At 33.7% G+C, this 26,269-nt stretch overlaps 2 protein-coding genes across 7 annotated transcripts in view; one reads left to right on the top strand and one right to left on the bottom strand.

Annotated features, from left to right (window-relative positions):
- Positions 1–402: 402 nt before the first annotated feature.
- LOC148779578 (uncharacterized) lies at positions 403–1,556 on the bottom strand. The gene is made up of 2 exons (XM_088852917.1): positions 1,485–1,556; positions 403–1,395 (listed from the first exon to the last, which is right to left on the bottom strand). Exons 1-2 carry the CDS (start codon positions 1,552–1,554, stop codon positions 629–631), a joined length of 837 nt encoding a protein of 278 aa, XP_088709043.1. The 5' UTR covers positions 1,555–1,556; the 3' UTR covers positions 403–628.
- Positions 1,557–10,100: 8,544 nt separating this feature from the next.
- The window catches only part of PIP (proline iminopeptidase), a 61,371-nt gene continuing 45,202 nt past the window's right edge, over positions 10,101–26,269 (top strand). For 3 of the 6 annotated variants that reach the window (XR_016045798.1, XM_006856995.4, XM_088853726.1), the window contains exons 1-6: positions 10,101–10,287; positions 11,157–11,377; positions 14,253–14,351; positions 15,141–15,251; positions 15,335–15,397; positions 16,061–16,154. Coding sequence is in view for 5 of the 6 variants with exons in the window: in XM_006856995.4 (XP_006857057.1) it covers positions 10,176–10,287; positions 11,157–11,377; positions 14,253–14,351; positions 15,141–15,251; positions 15,335–15,397; positions 16,061–16,154 (700 nt within the window). In the remaining variant the exon portion in view is untranslated. Of the gene's footprint in view, positions 10,288–10,934; positions 10,982–11,143; positions 11,378–14,252; positions 14,352–15,140; positions 15,252–15,334; positions 15,398–16,060; positions 16,155–26,269 lie in introns of all 6 variants that reach the window. The other 3 variants (XM_088853727.1, XM_088853729.1, XM_088853728.1) reach the window with 2 other exon arrangements.

Here is a 26,269-nt window from a genome sequence, read left to right as displayed (position 1 = left end):
AAAAGTTAAACTTTGCCTTAAAGAAAATGTAGCGGTAGTGTTGCTCGAGAAAGAAGACACTTTTTTCATATGAACTAATGAACACTTGTTTGACACAAATGTTTTGTTGTTGATGTTCGTTGTATATTGTTACTCATCAGGTGGTCGTGGGGATCATTAGCGTCCATCAATGGGCTGGACGGTGATTGTGGGGCTGGGTCTTGCCAAACACGTTTTCAATTCAGTTGCATGTCTGCCTTTTCCCTCGATCACTGTCTAAACCAATGGTTTAAAAACCGGATCGGTGACCAGGATCGGGCTTTCCAAAAACCGATCCGGATCTGTGAATCGGCGATCCGGATCGGAATCGGGTGAATCGGTCAGAATAAAGCTTCAAAAAAATCCGAAAAATTTATTAAAATTCATTATAAATATTGTTTTTTAGGAATTCAATAAAAAATGAGGGTACTCCATTAAGAATTTTCATGTTTTTGGATGAATATGCGAATATTGATATGTTCTTTCCCTGCATGAACCGCCATACAACATTTAATTTACATCACACAAAAGGATAAACATAGAATTATCATGGAATAAGTATATCAACATACATGGACTACAATAAAGCATAAAATTAATAACATACGATCTAAAAATAAAATGATAGACGACGTTGTTGTTCTTCTTGGTCACGCTGGTGCCATTGATTGAATTCGTTTGACAATTCATTGATTCGATCTAAAAACGAATCATCGATATTAGCGGGCGTCTGACTATTCCCAAATCCCTGAGTGTTAGTATTTTGTTGTGTTCCCAGTCCAAAATCCCCGAAGCTTGTCCATCCTTCATGCTCACCTGCATTGTCGTGCTCATCCCTACACTGTTGTTGTTGGGACTCGATATGTGAATAATATGGCTGGGATAGGGTGGCCTCAGAATCATCATCTCTCTCATTTTCTCTTAGACCCCCTTCCCACTCTCCCTCATTAGGTGCAATATCATCGACATATTGTGGATACATTGGCTGGCTGCTTCCTCTTTCATGCCGCTCATCAGTTTCTTCAATATCTTCATCACCGATAGCCTCAAGGAACGTTCTCTTGTGCAACACTGGCTCCTCCTCTTCGACTACCCATCGGTCTGCTGTGTCTGTGACAAATATTGTGTCTAAGTCTATCGGCCCATAGTCTTCAAGCTTCCTTCTTATTTGTCGCTCTCTGAGGTTTAAATTATAATGAATGTAGACTAGTTTATGAAGCTTCTCAGAAGCGAGTCGATTCCTTCTAGTAGTGTGCAACCATTGGAACGTACTCCAGTTGCGCTCACAGCCAGTAGCAGAACATGTCTGGGAGAGCACCTTGATTGCTATCCTCTTTAGGTGAGGTGCATCAGTACCATATATCTCCCACCATTCAGCTGGATTAAAATGTAAAAAGCATTGTAAGGGCAAGAACAATTCATAAGATTAAATATATGAATAAACAAAATATTAGTGAGGGGAAAACCTGGATCCATCATAGTTCGAGAATTTCTGGCAAGTCTAGTTCCGAAGGATCCTATAGCATCCCTATACATAGCAAGCTAAAACAAATATATTACGTTTTAGTGCATTATTCCTCACAAATATAACAACTCAATGAAGTTCTTACCCAAACATTAAATAATACCTCTTGTATTGCTGCTACTTGGTTTCGATGGTTTCTCTCCAACCTTGCAATAATGTATCTTACCCCTTCCATAATCTTGTGGGGTTGTTCATGTGTCAAATAGAAAAATTTTGGGTTGAAGTAGTAACCTAAAAAATATATAGGTAGAAAAATGTCATTTACAATTTCATAAAAAAATGATTTAAACTGAAACATTGTAATGATATAAATATATATTTACCAGTATAATGAATTGGACGTCCGAATTTGGTGTTCCACCTCTTTTCTATAATATCGATCACTTTGCTAGCAAAATTACACTTCTCCCCAATAGCTGATTTCGCCCTCTCAATACCTTCATAAAGGATACCCATGGTAGCTTTCTTATCAGCATCCACCATTCTTAACACCGTGACCAAAGGGGCAGTGGCCTCTACAACACTGGAACATCGAGACCAGAACAGCCTATTTGAAATTATGTTATCCACTTTTACACCGGTACTGGACTTCGAGAGGCGGTCATTTAACCACTCTTCACAAGTAAACAATCTCTTTAATGCACCTTCAGATTGTCGAATGGAATCCACAGCTAAGTAATCGGTCGCAAAGCGGGTTATGGCAGGCCTGATTATCTCTTTTTTCTTAGAGTGTTCTCTAAACAGAAATAATATTTTCGAGTGGTTGTATATAAATCTCGACACCAACCTTGCTTCATCTAGAGTCTCCTTCACAATTTTGATCTCGCCGATTTCTTCTAACATAAGATCGATGCTGTGTGCAGCACACAGGGTCCATACTAAATGCTTCCTTTTATCCATCAACTTGCTGCCCGCAGAAACACATGCACGCGCATTGTCCGTAATAAACTGGACTACATGCTTATCCCCCACCTCCTCCACTATCTGATCATATAGTCGTACGTAGAAGTTTGCATCCTTCTTCGTCCCTGATACGTCTTTGCTAGACAAAAAAGCTGTACCTTTTGGGGAATAGGCCAAGAAGTTTAAAAACTCCTTTTTGCTAACTTTATTCAACCAACCATCACTCATGAGAGTAATTCCTGTCCTTGGCCAACTCTGTTTATATTCTTCAATCCACTTTTTAACTTCCTCTACCTCTTTGTCTAATATTGGCCTACTGAGCTCATATGCCGTCGGGGGTTTTACCCCAGGCCCGGCTCTCTGGATTGCACTAACCATAGGTGGAAAATATGGGCTATTGGCTGCATCAAAGGGAATCCCTTTATCGTAGAACCATTTACCAACATATCTCCCTAACATGTTTCTTGTACCTTTAACCATGCCTTTTAAGGTCGTCTGTTGTGACTTAGGCTTTGAGAGAAATGGGTCTTTACGACCATGACCTGCAATACTGGCACTCCTAGGTAACTTAGAAACAATTTCTTCAACAACTGATTCTTCTTGATACATATTGCCACCAACCTCTCCATACATATTTGAGCTGGGCCCGCCATACATGCTCGAGCTGGACCCGCCATGCATATCTGAACTAGGCCCACCATGCATATCGGAGCTAGGCCCACCATGCATGTCTGAGCTAGACCCACCAGGCATTCTAAACCCACATTCCCTCTGATATTGTTCATGTAAACTCAATCTTGTGGCCATGTCCAGCTCATTATTATATTGCTCTTTTAGGTCATAATTATATTGCTCTTCTGTATTATTCCTGCTTGATGGTGTATATAAACTAGCTATCTCCTCATTCATCCTATGTTTGGCAATTTTTTTACCTTTGCTAGCATTAAGAATTGCCACCATCTGTTTTTTTACATTACTAAGGACACTAGTGCATGCAGAAACTTCTCCCTTAACCCCTGCCAAGTGTTGCTTGAACCTATGTACCCCACTACTTATTACTCTTTGACAGTAATTACAAATAATTTTGTCTTTCTTGTTGGGATCAAGTCTGACCCCATGTTGCCATGCAGGGTCTTCTGTAGATCTTCACATGATTCAACTGTTTTAAGATGTAAAAAGTTTAAATTAACCTGACAGTTCAAAAAGAAAAATAATCACCATATGTAGTGATAATATGTTGCGGTAGTTCATGTAGTCATATTCGTTGTTATTTGTTATTGCAAAATACCTTTTTTGACAATAATATTTCGTACATATCAATTACAAACATTTAGAATAATACAAAATGCAAGCTCCAAACATGGCTACAACTCAATTATCAAGAACATACATTTTTTGCATTAAAAAATTAATAATAAAAACAATTCTTCAAAGAGCCGGCTAACATCAGTCATTCCAACTTAAAAATCCATGAACAACAGATAAAAAAAATACAGTTTTGTATTGAAAACATAATAACATGCATTTTTTTGCATAAATAATCCATCAACATACAATTTTTTCAACAAAAACTTTAACAATAAAAATTTAAAATATGGTTTAATACCTCATGATAATTAAAACCTTGTCACGATTTTCACATCTTTTCGGAAAATCATCAATTTTCAAAAAATTCGATCATGAAAAAAAAAAAAAAAAAAAATTTACAGCAAACTCAAACAATAAAAATTAAAAATTAGGTTTAAATGTTTAATACATCATGATAATCAAAACTTTATCACGATTTTCACATCTTTTCGAAAAATCATCATTTTTCAAAAAATTCGATCATGGATAAAAAGAAATAAAAAAAAAAAGTACAGCAAATTTTCAAAAAATTCGATCATGGATTAAAAAAAAAAAATAACAAATTTTCAAAAAGTTCGATCATGGATTAAAAAAAAAAATTCATAAATTTTCTAAAAATTCGATCATGGGTTACAAAAAATTCGATCATGGATTACATAAAATTCGATCATGGATTACATAAAATTCGATCATGGATTACAAAAAAAAAAAAAAACATAAAAAAACAAAAAATTCGATCGTGGATTACAAGAACAAAAAAAAACAATTCCATCATGGATTACAAAAAATTCAATCATGGGTTACAAAAAAAAAAAAAACACAAAAAATTCGATCATGGATTACAAGTAAAAAAAACAAACATTTTGATCATGGATTACAAAAAAGTCGATCATGGATTACAGAAAATTCTATCATGGATTACAAAAAATTCGATCATGGATTACATAAAATTCGATCATGGATTACAAAAAAGTCGATCATGGATTACAGAAAATTCTATCATGGATTACAAAAAATTCGTTCATGGATTACATAAAATTCGATCATGCATTACAAAAAAAAAAACAAAAAAAAACAAAAAATTCGATCGTGGATTACTAAAAAAGAAAAAAACAATTACATCATGGATAACAAAAAATTCAATCATAGATTACAAAAAACTCTATCATGGGTTACATAAAAAACAAAAAACAAAAAATTCGATCATGGATTACAAAAAAAAACAAACATTTCGATCATGGATTACAAAACATTCGATCATGGATTACAAAAAATTCTATCATGGGTTACAAAAATAAAATTCGATCATGGATTACAAGAAAAAAAAACAAACATTTTGATCATGGATTACAAAAAATTCGATCATAGATTACAAAAAATTCTATCATGGGCTACAAACAAAAAAAAAAAAAAAAAAATTTGTTCTTCACATAGTCGTTTTACATAAGCGATTTTAACTCAAAAATTCACCTCCAAGTGAATAAATTACATCCAATTGACTATATTTTCTGATAAACAACAATATAAGGAATCAAAAACCTAAATTTTTAACACATTATTTCTAATATATCATGAAAACAAAATCAAAAGGCGGAAAAAAAAAAAAAAAACAGCAGAATTTGGTTCCGCAGACATCTCACTGTTCATATCAAATTTCTTGTTGTAATTGACCAGATTACGTAAAATTGAAAATTTTAAATCATACTAGACACAATAAAGATTAAAAACCCTAATTATTGAACTCATTTTGTTCAAAATATGCCATGAAATAAATCAAATGGCGGAAAAATAAAAAAACCCAAAGTTCTTACCTGTTTTTGTGAACCGAAGCCTTCAATCTCCAAAAAAGTCTGTTTTTCTCAACGATTATCACAAATTAGTAACAAAATCTTTTGATTCACAGCTTTAAGATCAATATGCCTACAAATTTTGAAAGATTCATGCCTTATTTGGCATGAAATTTCAGAAATGGCGGAAACCCTAAACCCCGAATTTTTCTTGATCCAAAAACAACCAATTTTTCCACCATTAAATCGTTGAAAAAGCTGAATAAAGCTGTTTACAGCCTGCAAAACAGATCACGTGCCGGAAAAAAACAAAAAAAATGATCAAAAAATGACAAATTTGAAAAAAATCCGTGAAGAACACTGTGCAACCCGTGTTCTTCACGGACTCGCCGATTCCGCATAGTGAATCGGCGAGTCACTGTGCGGAATCGTCCGGTTCTCTCTAGAACCGGACGATTCCCGGTTTTTTAACCTATCCGGTCCCTTTTTCGTGAATTCCGAGTCGAACCGAGCGAGTCCGGTTTGACTCGGCGATTTTTTAAACGCTGGTCTAAACCATTGGTTGCACGGCGATACCGTCCTATATCATTGTTTTGGAGCTCTTTTTCCTCATAGGAAGACATGTGATCATCTGTATGATCGTAATACGTTTATAATTTTTGGATTTATAAAATTAAAGATATTAATTTACAATGGTTTAAATATTCAAATAATATTCTAAAAATTATTTTATTAATTTTAAATATATAAAATTTCATGGGGGCCCATTGTGCACATGGGCCCACTATATTTCTAGAAGGTGAGGCCCATGAATCCCTTCCTTGGGTGGCAAGCCCCATCCTTTATTCTCTTTCCTATTTTTTTGGGATATGACACGTGGCCATGTGGTTACAAGATATTGACTTGATATATCTTTGAAAGATTTTGTGGGAAGATTGAGTCGACTTGTGTTATTTTATGGTATGCATAATATTTTAATTAGATTTAATTTATTTAATTTCTATTGATGAGAAAATAGTTTAGGAAAGGAGGATAACTGTTCATGTACATTCCATAATGTTGATAGTCCATTTATGAAGTGGATGATTTAGATCTCTCACCTCACAAGTCACCCTTAATCGAGAGTCCATATTAAATCTCACTTAAAAAGCAAACTATGAGAAGCCCTAAGAAACCTTAAACCTAAAATTGTTCTATAAATAGAGGACCTCCCCTCCTCTATTCTCTACACCAAAAGGCATATCTTCTCTCTCTCTAAAGTCTCTCTATAAGGGCAGCCTCGCTCTCTCTCCTCTCTCTATGCTTCTCTCTCCTAGCCTATATAGAGGGCATGTCCCAACCTTAGTTTGTCTCCCACTCTCTCTCATCTCATTAAGCCTAAAGGTTGGGTAGTAAGGGATATGCTAAACTAGGTCTTGGGGGTTAGGACCTAGGATATAAGCTGGATGATCGAAATAGAGCTCTAAAAGGTTCCATAAAAATAGTTTGGCCTAATTTGCTTTCTCGGTTAGGGTTAAAGCTAGATCGTCGATCCCGTGCCATCGGATGGTGATGACTAGGCCGGTTGAGGTAAACTGCAGCACTTTACACTTTTATTTGTTGCAATCTTATCTTTTTATTCTCAAGCATTGTTATTTCAATAACATCAAGTTTCAAGATCTTGGTTTTATTGTTTTGTTAATTTTATTTTGAAGTTTATGTTATTGTAATAAAACCACTTGTAAGTGATCTTTTGCCAAAACAAAAGGGGTGAAAAAAATAAAATAAAATAATATATATATATATATATATATATGGAAAAGTCATTTCAATGTCTAAAGGCAAAAATGAATAGTGATTTCGCCTACCATTTTCATCGTCAAAAGTTCATCATACGGTCTTGATTGTTCGATAGTATTTAATTTTTTATTTGTTTTTTACAAATCAGAATGAATTGAAATTTGGAGCATGTATACATCTTAGCGAGGTGCACCTAATAAAAATATAAAAAAAAATAATTCGTGAAAAAAATTTAACCAAAATACCCCTGAATATTTTTGGGGGTATTTTGATCAATTTTTTCATGTAAAATATTTTTTTGATATTTTTTTATAGATTTATCTATTTTTTATGAACGTACGCTCCAAATTTCAGGTCATATCAATATGTAAAAAAAAATTAAAAATAAAATACTACCAGACAATGTGACCATGTGATGAACTTTGGACGGTAATGAGGATAGGCGAAATCACTATTCATTTTCACCTATAAGTGTTTTGTAATATCTTCATATATATATATATATATATATATATATATATATATATATATATATATATATATATATAGTAAGATGCTAAGGTGAGCCCATGGGCTCATAGAACAGTGTAGACTCTACATCTCAAATTGAATCTAGGCTGATCTGACGGTCAGGATTGTATATCAGTAATATAATTTTAATATTTTTTTATATAAATCCAAATAGAATGAAATTTGGAGCATGAACTCTTCTCATCAAGGCATAGTTAATAAAAATATCAAAAAATTAATTCACATAAAATAAATTGACCAAAATACCCTCGAAATATTTCAAGGGTATTCTTGAAGAATAGAAACTTCAAATTTCAAGTAATCTGAATTTGTAGAAAACAAAAATTAAAATTAAATTACAAAATACAATTGTGATCATTGGATCAGTTCAGATTCAATCTGGGCCGTTAGGCTTACATTGTTCCATGAGCCCATGGGCTGACAGGAGCTTTTTCCATATATATATATATATATATATATATATATATATATAAGGAAAGTTTTATATGCTTCCCCTTATCCAACCATCCATTATGAATGTAGGGCTAAGATTGTCCCAATCACAATGTCACGTCTCTAGACTATTTTATTTTTAATTTTTTTCTATAAACTAATTTGACACTAAATTTTGGGTGTCCAATCCTCTATTAAACTCGCACTAGCGAAAATATATAAAAAAATATTTCCAATAAAATAAAATGACCAAATACCCTTGAAAAATTATTTTGGTATTTTGGTCATTATATTTTGTCCAAAAATATTTTGGTCATTATATTTTGTCAAAAAATTATTTTTAATATTTTTTAGAGGTACGCCCCAATAAAAAGATGGTACATACCAAATTTCATATTCATACAATTTGTATAAAAAAGCTAAAAATAAAAGACTTAGAGATATCGAATCTAAGATCAAATGGTGAGTGACTATCTTGATCAAAATTGGATGGCTGGTTGGTAGGAGAAGCATAGATCTTCCATGCTGTAGGGAAAGTATAGAAACCTTTCCCATATATATATATATATATATATATACAGTTTCTTCAACCCTTGGGGCAGATGAAATGTCTCTTCGTTATATTTTTATAGGGTGTGGCATTTATAAGGTTACAACCTTAAACAATCCAAATTAGGAAAGGGGTTAGGGTTGTAGTGGTAGCATCTCCAAACCCAGTTACCATGTGGTGGTATCCATTCCGACCATTATATATATAGTTTCTTCAATCTTTGGGGTAGATGAAATACCTCTTCGTTATATTTTTATAAGGTGTTGCATTTATAAGGTTGCAACCTTAAACAATCCAAAGTAGGAAAGGGGCTGGGTCATGGTGGTAGCACGCGCACACCCAGTTACCACGTCGTGGTATCCATTCCTACCACTAACACCCCCAATTAACATTTTCAAAATGTAACTCCCAATCTATTGAAAAAATGGGTGGGGAGGACCACTAACACCCCCCAATTAACATCACATCTTCAATATGTAACTCCTCAATCTATTGAAAAAAACCCGTAGGAGCTGGTTTTCCCCATTGAATTACTCAAAAAAAAAAAAAAAAAAACAATCCAAAAAAAAAAAAAAAAAAAAAAAGACTACTTAAACAATCCAAATTAAGGCGCACCATCTTTAATTCTATATTTTGAAGTTGCAACCTTATATAAACTTTTTCCATGATAGACAACGCCAAACAAGCTCATTATTGGGATTAACTTCATTGAAAAATGAGATGTTAGTAATAACCAGTGTGCCTAAACATGCCTTGCAAGTCTTGGACCGATTACTGAATATGTTAACTTGCCCGTATTGTCTGACGGAGCATTCACACAGATTTTGAAACGTTTGTACATTTTAAAATTGGGTGAGGTTTGTATAAAGTTGGTTCCTTAAACAATCAAGCCGCACCTCAAATTGATGCAGTTCAAGTACCAAAAATCCCTCCGTTAAGTCTTCAAACTTATTTTATATTTCATTATGAAATTTAAAGTTTTGAAAATAATGTAGATAAAATAGATCCACATACCCTTGAAAATAGAAGGTGCATATAATAATTACAAGATGAAACATATCTTACAAGATGATCAATTGTATAGTTGGCATCAGAACGACCTTTCCACAAAGTAATTGAGGTGCGGTTTATTTCTATAGCATGGGACTACAGGGTACTTCATGTAAATGTTTTCCTTATTCAGATTTGTTTACTACATGCGCTTGCATGCGTATCACCGAATATTTGCATGGAAGAGGGAGGACCACGAAAGTAGAGAGAGAGAGAGTGACGAGGGAGAGAGAAATTATTAGGGCCCCAATTCATGGCGACATTATCGTTAGGGCTTAATCTTTGCCCTTCGTCACAATTATTTATTCTCCCTCCAAACTCAAACTGTCTCAATTTTCACAAGCCCAACAAGCCCCAGAACCAAGGTACACAGACCCAACATTTTTTTTTTTTTGTTGAATTTGTAAACCAACACTGTTACATATGGTCAACCACTATGAACTATCAATCTACTGCCTTCCCCTTTTTCAATTGTTCATGATTCCATTCCAATACTTTTCTATTTGCATCGTTAGTTTATGGGTTTTTACTATTTAAAGTTTCTGTTTTGGTGAGACAATTTTTTTCTTTTTTCTTTTTTAATTTTATTTTGTTATTGGAGAGATTTGCAGTGAAAGGTTGATTGAGCTTTCATTGGTTGTCTGATTGAATTTTCCGTTTTTTTTGGTTTTTCTTCTAATGGAGGAGGGTCTGGTTAACTTTGTGTATTCTTTTTCTCGGGACTTGTAACTGAATTTGTTGGGTTTGCAAAAGAATTTGGGTTTGGAGTTTATCAGCATTTGGCTTGAGGTTTTTTTCTATTTTTTTCCATGCGACATTAAGCTGGAACCTTCCCAAATATGCTATTCCTTTGATGTGTTTTAGGTGGGCATTTTTTTGTTACTTTGAAGTATGACGTATCATATCCTTATTCAGTATTCCCACCCCCCCCCTCCCCCCAATCTGATAGAGGTCATCTTGTTTTGGTAATAGTAAGGAAATTCTTGAGTTCTGCTTTATGCTATGTTTTCAGGTCATTTATTGATCGTCTGATTGTTAATTTTTGTGGATCGGAAATTGGTGGGTTCGAACTGCTTTGAATTTTGTTGTTGATCTGATGAGCATAGTAATTATAAAGTGAACATTTGCTTATTTCTGTTTTCTTGGTTGGGTAAGAAACAAGAAAAACAAGGGAAGGCTAAACGAGGTGGTTTCCTTGATCTAATTCTTGGCTGACTGTAGTTATTCCTTTTAGGAGGGCCCAAGTTACGTCTCTCTGCGCAAACATTTAGTTCTCTGGATTTTCAAGAATCGAGTGTGGCTATGGATTCCATAAAGAAACCTTTGGGGTTGAACAATCCTCCAGGGTTGAATAAGAATCTTTATCCACCCATAGAACCATACAGTGTTGGATTTCTGAAGGTTTCAGACATTCATACCATATATTGGGAGCAATCGGGGAATCCTGATGGACATGTAATTGGCCCCTTCTCTTAGTATTTTTCCACACTCTTTCATTTATTCTTTTCTCTGTATGCTATTTAGTTGTTGTTCTTTCAATTTTGTGATTTGGCTAGCCGTGTTGGAATCTACTACTTCTGTGTTTATCTTGTTTGCTCAGTTTTTATTAGAGTTTTGGGATTGTTTGGACTGAAGGAATGAAAATTACTTAGCTATCTATCTCATAAGGAATACCAGCCAGTCTAGACCTCTCACATGCATTGATGCGGTGGGGGATATCAAACACTATATACAGGTCTCATTCTTGTGCCACAAGGAGTTCTGTACATGTAATCTAACAATCTTTGTCTATGACTCAAAATTCTAGTTGACAAGAATTGGAATGGTTATATATGCAATTAATTATTTGTTATGTGATTTGTAAAAGAAAAAGTTTAAATAAGTTGTCAACCGTGTATTGGAGAATTCACGCACACCTCAAAAACCAACAAAAACATATTGTTTTGACACTGCAAAATCCTCCAATCGATCATCTTGACCTTGAGAGGTGTGGATATGAAAAAAAAAAAATTTCAAGTCTTGAAAATAGTGCATCTTGTAATGTGTTATCTGGACCATCCATTTTCAAGATTTTCAAGTGTTTATAGATCTACTCGATCTTCAACATTTTTAGAGCTTTAAATTTCATGATTAGGGACAAATAATTTTTTAGGCCACCACAAAGTTTGTCGACACTAAGACTACATCTTTTACACTAATTTGAAGGTGTGCCTTACTTGGGTTGTTTAAGGTTGGCGCCTTACACAAAAGGCACCCTTTTGTAAATGGTTAAAAACATTGCCTTTTATGCACTTGCAAATTCACTCTAGAGCAATGCTCACCTGTTGATTATTATTTTTATAGGATGGAGTTGATAGTATTAATATTTCTTCTTGTTCCAACCAACACGTGAGCCTGATTTATAATCTATGTTAGGAAATAACAAGTATGGGTTGCAGGTTTTGGACATGACGGGCCTTTTTGATAGGACATGGTGACAAACACCCAAGTGTTTTTTATTTTTTAATATCAAACTGTTATTTTGAGAATTTCAAAGTGCAACATTTCTTTAAAATCTTGGATACTCATGGGATATCTAGCCGTAGTACTTCCTGAAACCATTTTATTTCGTAAGTTTTAAAGCTGATGGACATGCCTTTCCAAAGGGCTTGGATTGTGGTAAAGAGAAGAAAATCCCTCTTGTTTTGGTTGGCAAAAGCCTTTCCAAATGTGTGATAAATATTGTTAATTCACTAAATGTGATCTTTGTGTTAACTAGTATATGAAGCAATGGGGGAAAGGGGGGGGGGGGGGGGGGGGGGGGGGGTATGATTTTGAGAAAGTGTGTACATGATATCCATGGTTTTGAAACTCGGCCTCGCTCTATTGGCGAGGCAAATTTAAGGCGAGTTGGTTGTACAACAATTTTATAAACAATATGTATACTTATATGTCATATTTAAGTCACATATCTTGTTAAAACACTCTCGTTTAAGTCACATATCTTGTTAAGACACTCTGGTTAGTCTTTAGGCGTAAGATTTTGCAGATTTCGGGTGGTCAGGGTAGATTTTGCAGATTTCGGGTGGTCAGGGTTCGAATCCCGGCAGAGCATCCTGTTTTTATAAAAAGTATCACATTTTTTATTTCATAGAAGCTTTAAAAAAATTCGCTGGCCATCAGGAATTGAACTCTCAACCTCTGTTAGGGAGGGCGCCACTATCCCCCAGGATAATCAACACGCCATTGACTATTTGATGTAAAAATAATTGCGCACTAAATATATATAGGAAAAAGTTTATATAAGGTTGCAACCTTAAAATGTAGAATTACGGATGCACCTTAAAAATCTATCGAAAAAAGTTGTTTTAATGTTGAAAAACCCTGTGATTGATCATCTCAACATCGAGATGTATGACTATGAAAAATAAAAAGATTTTGAGTCTCAGAAATAGTGCATCTTACAACATATTATCTACACCGTCCATTTTAAAGATTTTCATATGTTTATAGATCTACTTGATTTTAACCATTTTTGGAATTTAAAATTTTATAATTAGATATAAAAATAGATTTTGAGATAATCCTAATAACATTTTACATCAAAATTATATATTATGATAAAATTTGAAGTTGTACCTTAGTTGGATTGTTTAAGGTTGCAACCTTATGAAAACCACACCCACATATATATATCACGTGTTTTTTTTTTAAAAATGAGCTGGACTCGGGCGAGTTACTCAAACTCGCCCGAGTAAATCCCCTCTGTCAATGCCCGAGTACCTTGGCCGAGTCGATTTTTTGAACATTGATGATATCATTTGCAACGACGAGAAATTTTACATTCATTTCATGATAAGCTTTTGTATTTCAGCAATTACTCTAATTGGTATGAATTACTTAGAGATCACCATGCTGTCATGATTAGCAGTAGAAGGAACTATTTTGATGAGCCTGTTTTATTGATAATTGGATAGGAGGAGGATTTTTTAGTTGTCATTCTCTTCTCCATAGTCAATGACTCTATTGCACTTCAATGTGATAATCTTTTGTACTTTTCTCCTGGATTCAATATTCCTCACTGGAAGAATAGACAATACATGGAGGAGGCTGATACCATAGATTGATTTACCACGGGTTATGCTGTCATGTCAGCTTGATTGTGAGCTTAAATATTTTATACCTCTTATACTATGATTAGAATTTTCAAGCACACCTGTTGGGTCCTCATTATATGATTTAGCATGGAGAAATTCATTTTAGCAATCATATGTTATCTGTTATTGTGCTATGGTGAGCCTTGTGAACAAAAGAGCTATAGTTTTGGTATAAATTTGTGATCTCTTTGCAGCCAGTTGTGTTTCTTCATGGAGGACCAGGAGCAGGAACATCACCAAATAATAGAAGATTCTTTGACCCTGAATTTTATCGTATTATACTTTTTGATCAGGTATGAAGTCGTAACATTCCCTGATAAGTATAAAGGCTAATGGAAATGTTAAAAACTAAAAGCACATTCATTGAGGCCATGACCATCATGTGAAAAGGTTAGTGATGTTGTGAGAACAGTGTTCAAAAAATCAAACCGGCCAAGGGCCGGGTCCAAGTAACTGGTAAACTAGCCAGTTCAACTGGCCTAATGAGGCAGGTCCAAAGTGTTAAAAAAAATATGGAAAATATATTTAAAGCATGATTAGACAAAGCACATCCAAATGAAGTTGAAATGTAGTGAAAAAATAGATTTTAAAAAATTGACTCGTGCCCAGGGGTATTTTTGAAATTTTCCCAAAAAGATGGGAAAATGTAAAAAAAATATTCATGGCCAAAAACACTTTCCAATCTTTGCCAAAATGATAAAAAACATTAAAAAACACATTACAAACAAATCCCTTATTTTTTGGGATTTTATATATGTTTTTTTTTTAAAATACTCGGCCGGACCATCAAAACCGGATCGGCCAGTGCCCAGTTCCGCATTGACCGACCGGTTTTGAGTTGGACCGGCCGAGTTTGTGAACACGGGTGAGAGAGATATAGGATCCACCATTGGCTGATGTCCCATTCTTGTGGGTCCCATTCTCTCTCCATCACCTGCCACCATTTTATTAGACAGTGATGACCCCCATGGACTATGTTTTTACACATTTCATTGGACTGTAGTGTACTTTTTCTATTCTGATAATATGCTCATTTTTCACTGCACTTGGTTACTGATATTTTCCTAGGCCCCTTATTTCAGCGAGGTGCAGGTAAAAGTACACCACATGCATGTTTGGAAAATAACACTACATGGGACCTCATTTCTGACATTGAAAAACTTAAGGAACACTTGGGAATTCTAGAATGGCAGGTAAAGTTTTATGCTCGTCCCATTGATAAGAAAATTCTTAAAAGATTTGGTTTCTGACTTTTCCTTGTGTAAAACTAATGCAGGTTTTTGGTGGATCATGGGGAAGTACGTTAGCTCTTGCTTACAGCCAATCCCATCCCGAAAAGGTTAGCACATACACACAATATATAAATGTATGTTTAACAGTAAAACACACACACACACACACAGATACACAGTGCATGAACATGCACGTGAGCACATATATGAGGAAGTATCATTAAAACAGTCAAACGGCCTCAAAAGAATCCCTGAAGTGGTCAAATAAACCAATTTATCAATAAAACTAGTTTTTCTGGTATGATCATTTTCATAATTTGGCTTGGGCAATGCAGTGGTGCCAAATTACCAATTACACTCAATTTCTTAGGGGTTACACACCTGGAACAGTAGCATTTTGGGCATATTCTTTAACAAAATAATTTACGAGGTACTTTTTTTTTTTTTGAACAATAATAGTTTAGGAGGTACTTGAGCAAAATGAACTTTTTAAATCAACCACTTTGTTGATAAGGTGGTTTATTTGACCACCTCAATTATCTTTTGAGGTTTCTGACCGTTTTAATGATTTTATCTCAATATACATTTGTATATTAAATACATACATACATGAAGATCGATTGATGGATGGATGAAAAGATAGATAGGTTGTATATAAGCTTGATACAACACATGTATGGCCATAAAAACTTTGCAATTCTTGATTCCTTGATCAGACATTTTGCATGATTATTATTAATATGGTTCTTTCTTATACGTGCTTACCTTAGGTTACTGGTCTGGTGCTTAGAGGAATTTTCCTATTGAGGAAGAAGGAGCTTGACTGGTTTTATGAGGGAGGAGCAGCTGCTATTTTCCCAGATGGTAAGTGTTTTAACAGCTTGAGTTCCTTATGCAGTTTTTAAACAGAATCAATACTCCCATAATGCTTATTCCTACCTTACAATGTGCTAGAGCAAGTTGGTTCCATGCTTGAGTCTCTAGGTTCTTATTTTTGATTTGATGCCTCATCATTTGTTTTCTTGATAAGTTGTATTCTATTGAGTTAATTATGTTTTTACAATGTGCTAGAGCAAGTTGTACTCAAGTTCTATTGAGTTAATTCTACCTTACAATGTGCTAGAGCAAGTTGTATTCTATTGAGTTAATTATGTTTTTACAAAATTGATCTATAAATATGACAATATGCGTATGACCAAAGGGGGCAATGTTTCAAAACCGGCGATCCAGATCGGGAGTTATTGATTTGCATTGGGAATTGGCTTGGACCGAACCATTGTCATGAAGGACGGTTTGGTCCTGATCCAATTCCAATCTAAAACTCCCCTTTTCAATTTTTTTTTACTTTTCTTTGAACTTATCTTAATATTTTCTTAAATCTCCACCCCATAAACATCTATTTTATTTTTTAATTTTTATTTTTAATATTTTTATGGATTGCTAATCTAGATCGGGATCTAGCAATATGACACAGATCTGTGGGGTGACGATCTACCCCATCGATCCAAGTTTTGCAACATTGAAAGGGGGGCAAAATCTCAAAATATTATATATATATATATATGGAAAAAGCTTGGGTGAGCCCACTAGCTCATAGGAAAAAATGAGCCCAACGACCCAGATTGAATCTGGGCCGATCTGACAATCACGGATGTCCGATAGTATTTGAATTTTAATTTTTTTTTACAAATCCAAATCACTTAATTTTAGGCGTGTGTTCTTCTCATCAAGCCGCACTTAATAAAAAATATAAAAAAAATAATTTACAAAAATTTAATTGACCAAAATACCCCGAAAAGACCAAAATACCCTCGAAAAGTGATTTGGATTTGTAGAAAAAAAATTAAAATTCAAACACTACCGGATATCCGTGATCATCAGATCGGCTTAGATTCAATCTGGGCCGTTAGGCTCATTTTTTTCTGTGAGCTAGTGGGTTCACCCTAGCATCTTCCTATATATATATATATATATATATATATATATATATATGAAAAATGCTGAAATTAGCCCACGAGCTCATATGAACATTTGAGCCCAACGGCCTAGATTGAATTTGGGTCGATCTGACGGTCACGACCTCATTTCATATTTGAATTTTAATTTTTTTATACAAATCCAAATAACTTGAAATTTTAGGCGTCAATTCTTCTCATTAAGGCGCACCTAATAAAAATATTTTAAAAATAATTCACAATAAATAAATTAACTAAAATACCCCTAAAACTTTTCAGTGGTATTTTGGTCAATTTATTTATTGTAAATTATTTTTTTGATATTTTTATTATATTATCCTATTTTTTGAAGAACACAAACCTAAAATTTCAAGTTATTTGGATTTGTAGAAAAAAATTAAAATTAAAATACGAAATGAGGCCGTGACTGTTAGATCGGCCCAGATTCAATCTGGGCCATTGGGCTCATATGAACTCATATGTTCATATGGGTTAGTGGGCTAATCTCAGCATTTTCTTATATATATATATATAGTGGTTTCTATAAGGTTGTAATAATCTAATTAAGGCGCAACTCCAAATTTTATCAAAACATGTAATTTTGGTGTAAATTTTTTTTACGATTATCTGAAAATCTATTTTTATATCTACTTATAAAATTTTAAACTCCAAAAATGGTTAAAAATCAAGTAGATGTATAAACATATGAAAATATTAAAAATAGACAGTCTAGATAATGTGTTGCAAGATACACTATTTTTGGGACTCAATCTTTTTATTTTTCATATTCATACATCTCGATGTCGAGATGATCAATTAGCGGGTTTTTCAACAGTAAAACAAATCTTGTCTAATGGATTTTTGTTGTTCTTCCATATATATATATATATATATATATATATATATAGTACAACCAAGAACTATTTTAACAACTATTTATTCTAAAAGTACACAAGTTTCATAAGAAGAAGTATTAGCAGAGAAGCAATAAATAAGAATGGAGAAACATCTAATACAAACCAGTTAATATAAGTAGTATATCCCAACTTTAAACAAAATATGAAGTTAAATTGCATAACAGAGTATGAATACACTCACATATGGCACTTGCAAAAACTTGAAAATAGTTTCCACTCCTCTGGGCAGTAGCTTGGCAAAGAGTTTAGATTACAATCACACATATATTTTACAGTCACTCAAATCCGCTGTGGCAAGATACACCACCCAATATACAGTAGAAAGAAAGAGGGAAAAGATAACAGTAGAATCGTAAATAGTAGAGAGAGTAAGAAGAATAATAGTGGAGACAGATAGGTAGAAGAGAATAACAGAAAGTTGAAACTGAGAACAGTGACTATGGATTCACAGAGACGGCTGCAATGAACACAAAAGGAGATGGCAGAGAGAAGCCTTAGAGTGTAGAGAGATAGCTTTGAGAGCGCAGAGTGACGAAGAGTACAGAGAGCTGGAGAGTAGAAAAGCTGGAGAGTACAAAGAGAGAGAAATGTAGACAGAGTGGCTGCTCAGAAAGATGACTGAGCGGAGATAGAGCTGAGAGAGATGCAAACAGAGTGGTTGCTCAGAAAGATGACTGAGCGGAGATAAAGCTGAGAGAGATGCAGACAGAGTGGTTGCTCAGAAAGATGACTAAGTGGAGATAATTTAAATCAGAGAAGGATAGAGAACTGTGAGTTTAACTGAAAGGGAGATGAAACCCTGAAATTGAGAGGGAAGGCTGAGAGAGAATGGCAGAACCAGAGAACATGGAAGATTCAGAGAAGAGAAAGCAGAGAAGAGCGCAGAGAAGGTTAGGAGAGCAGAGAAGATTAAGAGAGCAGAGAAAGCAGAAAAGAGAGTAGAGAAGGTTAGGAGAGGAGAGAAGATTACTGGGGGAGAACACCCTCTGCCTTTAGCTTCACCTCCTTCTTCCCTTTTATAGACATCGGAGTCCAAAGTTTATTAGATGTGCTTCAAAGAGGATGCCAGCTCAAAAGGCATGAGGTGACCCAAAGTTGTCGGTAGCACAGTAAAAGGTGAATAGTGACATCAAAAAGTTGTCGGCAGCACAGTAAAAGTTGAACAGTGACATCTTGAGGTGACAGAAAGTTATCAGCAGCACAGTAAAAGTTGAACAGTGACATCTTGAGGTGACAAAAAGTTGTCGGCAGCACAGTAAAAGTTGAATAGTGACATCTTGAGGTGACAAAAAGTTGTTGGCAACATTATTCCTTGTATTAGCCCGGCTTTTAGGTTTGGGATAATCTGAATTCACAATCCTCATTTTCATGGGCATAATCCTCTTCGTTTTGTGTGGACGTGGACATGGCTTCTTCTTCTTCATCAAAAAGTTGTAGTAGTTTTTTCTTCAATTCTTCTTTAGTAGCCATGGGATTCTGCCGACGCATCCTGTTTATATAGTCGGTCATATTATTATTTCCAGTCTCAGGTGGTGAGATGAGTACTTTTTTCATTTTTATATTGTCTGGATCAAGGGCTTTATTTTCGTAGACATCCCACCATTTTATATATACCTGTCTTCCCAATTTGGGAATGTATTCCCAATTATTTGTATAATTATCTGATTTTTGGTAGGACCATTTCTTGATCCATGGTATTTGGTATAATGCCATAAAATACATATGAAGATCTATTCTTGTGTCATTATTATTATATTCAGCAAATTTCCTCTGAGAGGCTTGTAATTTTGGCGGTAATATTTCGGTTCCTGATCCCCATAGTTGGAACCAGTTTTTGAACCAATTTGGGAATTCTCCTACCACTGGTATTTTTATTTGAAGGAACCATGTATGGGACTTATTAATATTTTGGAAGGCAAATACTCTATGCCATGCTTCAACATATTCAGTATATCGAAAGTATTTGTTATTAAATCCTTCTGTTTGCAACCTTTTTGGTTTTATTGGATCCATACCCCAATCCTTATATGATATTATTTTGCGGATCTGGAACTTGGAGTATGCAATTATATTAGTATTTTTCTTATAAAAATGGACCATTGTTATTGATCCGGTTTCCAAGAGGATGGCTTCATACCATTCTTGGGTCTTATTATTATTGGAAGGGTGTAAATGATTATCTAAATAGATATTTGCTAATTCATATGGATCTTTATCTGTATGAATATCATCTATTCTTATTTCAGCTATAAAAGTGGTTTCTATGAACTTGGATTTTTCTCCTCCTGAGGTATTAGGTATTGATATTGGCTCAGCAGAGAATACTATTTCTTGTGCTTGCTTTCTAACTAATTGATTTGGGGTTATAGGAGAAGTTATTAAGGTCTTGTCTAATGCTGGAACTATTTCCATTTTCCCTTTCCCCATGTTTGGTATTATTCTTCTGTCCCTGTCCCCCTGCAAAAATTCACTGGTTAAAAAGTCAGGAAGATAATTAGTATTTCCTTTAATATGCTCGATATCAAATTCAAAGGAGGATAGTATACCCTGCCATCGTGTAAAAATCGGCTTTGAGACAAGGTTCTTGACATCTTTATTAAGAATATCTTTTGCGGCTTTACAATTAGTTCGTATGAGAAATTTTTGGTTTAGAAGGTCACTTTGAAATTTGGTGACACAATGGACAATGGCCAAAACGTCCTTTTTAACTGTGGAATAATTTTGCTGTGTTTGGTTCCATGCGCGTGAGGTGAATTGAACTAATTGTTTTGTTTTTAAAATTTTTTGCTTCAATATTCCTCCTAATCCTATTTCTGAAGCATTGCATTCAATTATCTTGAACGCGGTAGGATTAAATAGTGCAAGACAGGGTAATTCCCTGGCCTTAATTTTTATTTTCTTAACAGCCAAAGTATGCTCATTTGTCCACATTGGTGGATTCTTGTTTAACCTTTGAAATAAAGGTTTAGCATCAATGGCTAGATCTTTCTAGAAATCGGCAATGTAATTAAGACATCCCAGAAATCTTTGAAGTTCAGTTTTATCTAAAATAATATCTGGGAATTTATCAGAAAATTCGTTTGCCCTATCAATTGAAATTATATTGCCCGGGAAAATATTATGTCCTAGAAATCTTATTTTTGTTTGGCAGAGGCTAATTTTTCTAGCCGATACAACCAGTCCTGCAGCTTTTATTGCTTTGATGAAAACATTTATGTGTTTAAAATGCTGCTCAATACTTTCAGAAAATATTAGGACATCATCTATATAGACAATCATAAATTTTATATAAGGATTGAAGATATCATTCATAATATTTTGGAATTTAGAAGGAGCATTTTTAAGTCTAAAAGGCATCACATTCCATTCATATTGTCCAAAAGGGACATTAAAGGCAGTTTTATATTTATCTTGTTCAACAATCTGAATCTGCCAATATCCTGATTTTAGATCAAATTTGGAAAAGATGCAAGCATTGACAAGTCTGTCAAGTAAATTCTTTTTATTGGGAATAGGATATCTTGTCCACTTTAACACTTTGTTAAGGGGTTTATAATTTATTACCAATCGAGGAGCCCTTTTTTCTTTCTCAGAAGCCTTTTCTACGTAGAATGCTGAGCAACTCCATGGAGAAGAACTTTTCCTGATAAGCTGTTTCTGTAACAAATCATCAATTTCCTTTTTGCAGATTTCTAAAAGTCGAGGGGTCATTTGTATTGGTCTTGCTTTTGTAGGTATTTTATCTTCATGGAAATCTGTCTCATATGGTAAATTTACAATGTGTCTTTTTCTATTCCAAAAGGCATTTGGTAATTCTGCACAAATTTCACTTTCTATTTTATTTTTAATATCTTTAATAAGTTTCTTAAGGTAGAGAGTTTTTCTTCAACTATTTTGTATTTTAGCTCTTCTTTAAGATGATACAGAAACTTCTCTTTATTAGATATTGTTTCTTTAATACTATTAACTTCTCGGACCTTTGGTTTATCAATGAATTCAAATTTTACATTGTGGCCCTTTATATTGGCTTCAATTCCTGAACTATCTATTTTTAATGGGTATAATAGATTCAAGAATGGAGTTCCCAGAATTACAGACTGACTTAGCCCTTTTACCATAATAAATGGTATTTCAAAACAATTTCCATTATTGCAGACTGTTGTATTAGAAAGTTTATGATTTATAATTAATCTACTTCCATCTGTTGTATTTAATATTTGGGTTGTTTTGCTAAAATATTTTGTAGGGACCAATCCTTCATTTATACAATTTAGGTCCTCACCTGAGTCTATTAATGCTAAGGTTTGGAAACTGTATTCTTTATGAATTATTATTCTTACTAATGTAAACCATTTCTGCGTAATCACTTTGTCTAGTAAGTTTACATAATTATCAGACTGTATAGTACTAGAGGATCCTGGTTCCTCATTAATAGGGGATAGAGGCCTTTTATAATTATTTATAATACTATCAAATTCCATTTCCTCATCTGTATTTTCAGGAGTATTTTGCAAGTTGGATGCTAATTCTAAAACCTTTATCCTATTTTTTAAATTTATTAATTCATTCCGTACCTCAGTTATATAGATGGTTCCTTTTGCTCATTATTTTTATTTTATACTCTTTTAAGGATTTTTGCAAAACTATAATCCTCTTGCGTTCTGTCAAGAGGAGAGGGTTTCTAATTTGTTTTAGCTAATTGAATATATTGAATTAAAGCTTCTCCCTTTGCCTCTGGGTCTGTTATTTTGTCTATTATATCTATGATCAGATTTTCTTCTTTGGAGAGTGTATTACAGAAGCAATTATTATTTTCATCCTCTGAGTCTAAACTACTGAATATTAAATTTTCATCTTCTATTTCTCCAACAAGTGGTTCAATATTAGAACTTGATGAACTATCCTCAGATTCTTCATCTATCCGTAATATTTGATACAGTTGGTTTCTGATGTAAGGCATTTATTTATTTTTTTATCCGGCATTTATTCTTGTAATGCCCTACTTTACCACAATTATAACAAACAAGTATTTTCCTCTTTCCTTTAGATTCCTAAAATTATTTTTTGGAGAAAATTTCTTAGCAAATTTTTCTTTGGTACTTCTTATATGGCTTATATTTATGTCTTTTGTTTTTATTCTTCTATCAGTGTCTTTGGTCATAGGCAAAGTATTGTATCCAAATTGTTCACAAAAGTCACCCAGTTCCTTTCTGCCTGTCATTTTTTGTTTTTCCTAGTCTCTTTAGTTTTAGGTTTGTGCAGAGAGCAAGACCTTCTGATCATATTTCAGCAGACAGTTCTCCTAATGTATATAGGGAGTATGGGATTATCGCTCCGTGTTTATTTTTCAATCTTGTTTTGACTTTTTCAGCAAAGAGATGGGGTAATCCAACAATAAATTTTTCTTTTCAGTGATCTGATTTACTATCTTCTCTGGAAAGGAGCTGAGAAAAGAATACATCTTTATACCATTTATAATGGGACAATGTTGAGCATCTTAAGTTGGAAAGGAGTTCTTCTGTCCTAGCATTAAGCAGAGCGGTACTTCCTACAAAATGGAGAGTTATCGTATATATCAGGGTGTTGACTGCATCACTTTCACTATTAGGTATATCTTGATTAAATTCATTTTTTACTGTCCATTGCCTTGTGGCAGCCAATATTTCTCTTTTGATAGATTCGTCTATATGGAAACCCCACCATCCTCTTAACCATCCAGTAAAACCTCAAATGATGGCTTTAGCTATTTCCTGATCATGATTTCCACTTAGTTTGCACGCTGTTGCGTACATTGTCATCTGTTTCATTGCATCTAGTATTTGATGATCAGACATTCCATTTATTTTCCAGTTGACTATTGTTCTTCCTGAGTTGGATACGGTGCTAGTAATCAAGTCTTCTTCAAACTGGATGTCTACAGGAGTTGGCCTTGGGTAATACATCCTAGTTTGAGAAGATGGTCTTATTTTTCTCCCATAATCTATTCTATTTATCTCAGGTTTTTCTATTTTGAAGGCTTCTTCGATATGTTGTATCTCACTATTGCTTAGGTTTTCTTCTTGTAATACCATTGCCTTTGGTTCAATAGCTATCCTTTTTCCTTTTATACTTAGTTTAGCTAGTTTGCTTACCAATTCGTCTATTAATTCTTTGTTGTCTTCTTTCTTTTTTATTCCTTATAGACTGAATTGTTCTTTACTAAGTTCTGGAGGTGGTTTGAATAATAAGGCTTTTTTCTTATTTATTTCAGTTATGGTGACTGGAGGTATATTATGAGGTTTACAAACTATATTTTTTATTCTTGTTGTCTGCTTTCCAATAGTTTGGAGGCAGAGATTGGTATAATTATTTTGTTCAATTATATGAGGTATAACATTTATTTCATGGGTATGATGCTCTGTTTCTTTTGGGATTATTTTATAGGAGAGGCTTTAGTTTTGGGTTTCTCTTTTAATGCACCTTTTAACTGAAGACTTTTTTCAGGTGGGTGTATACTTTGTATTTCTTCTCGCTCAGTAGTATAAAAGGTCTGATATTGGTTTTCTATAGTGTTAAGACCAAAATCTAGGATTGGGATATCTTTTTCTTTTAGAGTGGGTCTTAGCCAGTCAAAAAATCCTATATTTTGTTTATTTTTCTTGATAAACTTATTAAATCTTTTGTGAAGAGCATCTAGTAATTCTTTAGGAAATTATGCTAGATATCAATCACGGATTTCTTTATTTTTATCAGATAAATAGTCATTCTTAATTCCTTCTATATCTATTTTAAATTTTTCTTCTCTTTGAAGGGTAAGAATATTAAAATCCAGATCAGAAGGTGTAGGTTCATTATCAGATGAGCTAGGTTCATGTGTTCTATAAATTGGTCTTTGGATATTATTATTTGTCCTTGTCAATCCATCTAGTATGGGTCTTTGTGGTATGGACGGGGTAGAACGTCTAGAGGGTATAGAGATTTTAGATGGTGTACGCATAGACCTTCTGACAGGTTTATTCTGGTACGCTTGTTGGAATTGAATTGTATTTCTATGTCTCCGTCAGGGTACTCAATAATTTGATTTGGTTCCCTATTGGTTGGAACTCTAGATTGTTGGTTCTCACAATGTAAGGACCAATTTTCAAGAAGAGTTATTTGCGACCATCTTATGGATTTGGGTATGACTGTAGTAGATTTTTTCATATTGGTCTGGAAAAATATTGTTTGTCCTTTACTATCCATCTGAAGGGCATTTGAACATAAAGTATTCATGACTTTATAATATATTCTATAATTTTGTATTTGTCGTTCTATATTATCTATGGTTACTTCTTCTTTATTTTTTACTCGTAGTGTACTATTGGACAAGGAAGCTGTTATATTGGACAGAGTCCTGATAAAATTTTCTATAAAAATAGTAAGAAAGTGAAACTCAAAAGTCGTCGTGACCCACACTACCGAAAAAGGCCAGGAAGAGCCGTGAAAAAGGTACATGGAATATATATATATATATATATATATATATATATATATATATATATATATATATATATATATATATATATAATATAAATAAGGAAGAAATTCTTATCGACAATATAGAAAACCAATTACAAAATTGGACTATACCTAAAGTACCTATCTCTAATATATATCAAGTAGGATCTTTTGATTTAAAAATAGGTTTTGATTTAAAAATAGGTTATGTTATTAAGACCGTAGAACAATCTATATCTGTAACCAGTATGCAAGAAAACTTCCAATTACTAATCTAATAAAGTAATACAAACGCATAAAACTAAAAATTATAGCTATTTACACATAGGACTTATTCAAGTAGCTATTAAACCATTAATAAGATTAGGACTTAACAATTCAATATTAGTATGTTTACGAGATACTAGACATAATAAATTTAATGACTCATTACTAGGAATGGTAGAATCTAGTCTATATAGTGGACCTATGTATGTTAACTGTTTTCCTAATTACTCAGTCTCTTTGAATGATCCTAATATATTAAATGTATTAACATTAAATATAAAAACCCAAGGATTTGATATGATCCAAGGATCTCAAAATATAGCAATTATATATCGGATATATTATAAAGTCATGAACACTTTAT

Source organism: Amborella trichopoda, chromosome 12 (assembly GCF_054954075.1).
Source record: "Amborella trichopoda isolate Santa Cruz 75 chromosome 12, AtrichopodaSantaCruz75HAP2 v2.0, whole genome shotgun sequence".
Classification (NCBI taxonomy): Eukaryota; Viridiplantae; Streptophyta; class Magnoliopsida; order Amborellales; family Amborellaceae; genus Amborella; species Amborella trichopoda.
Note: the sequence above shows the minus strand (reverse complement) of the source record. Positions and strands in the feature narration are given on the sequence as shown.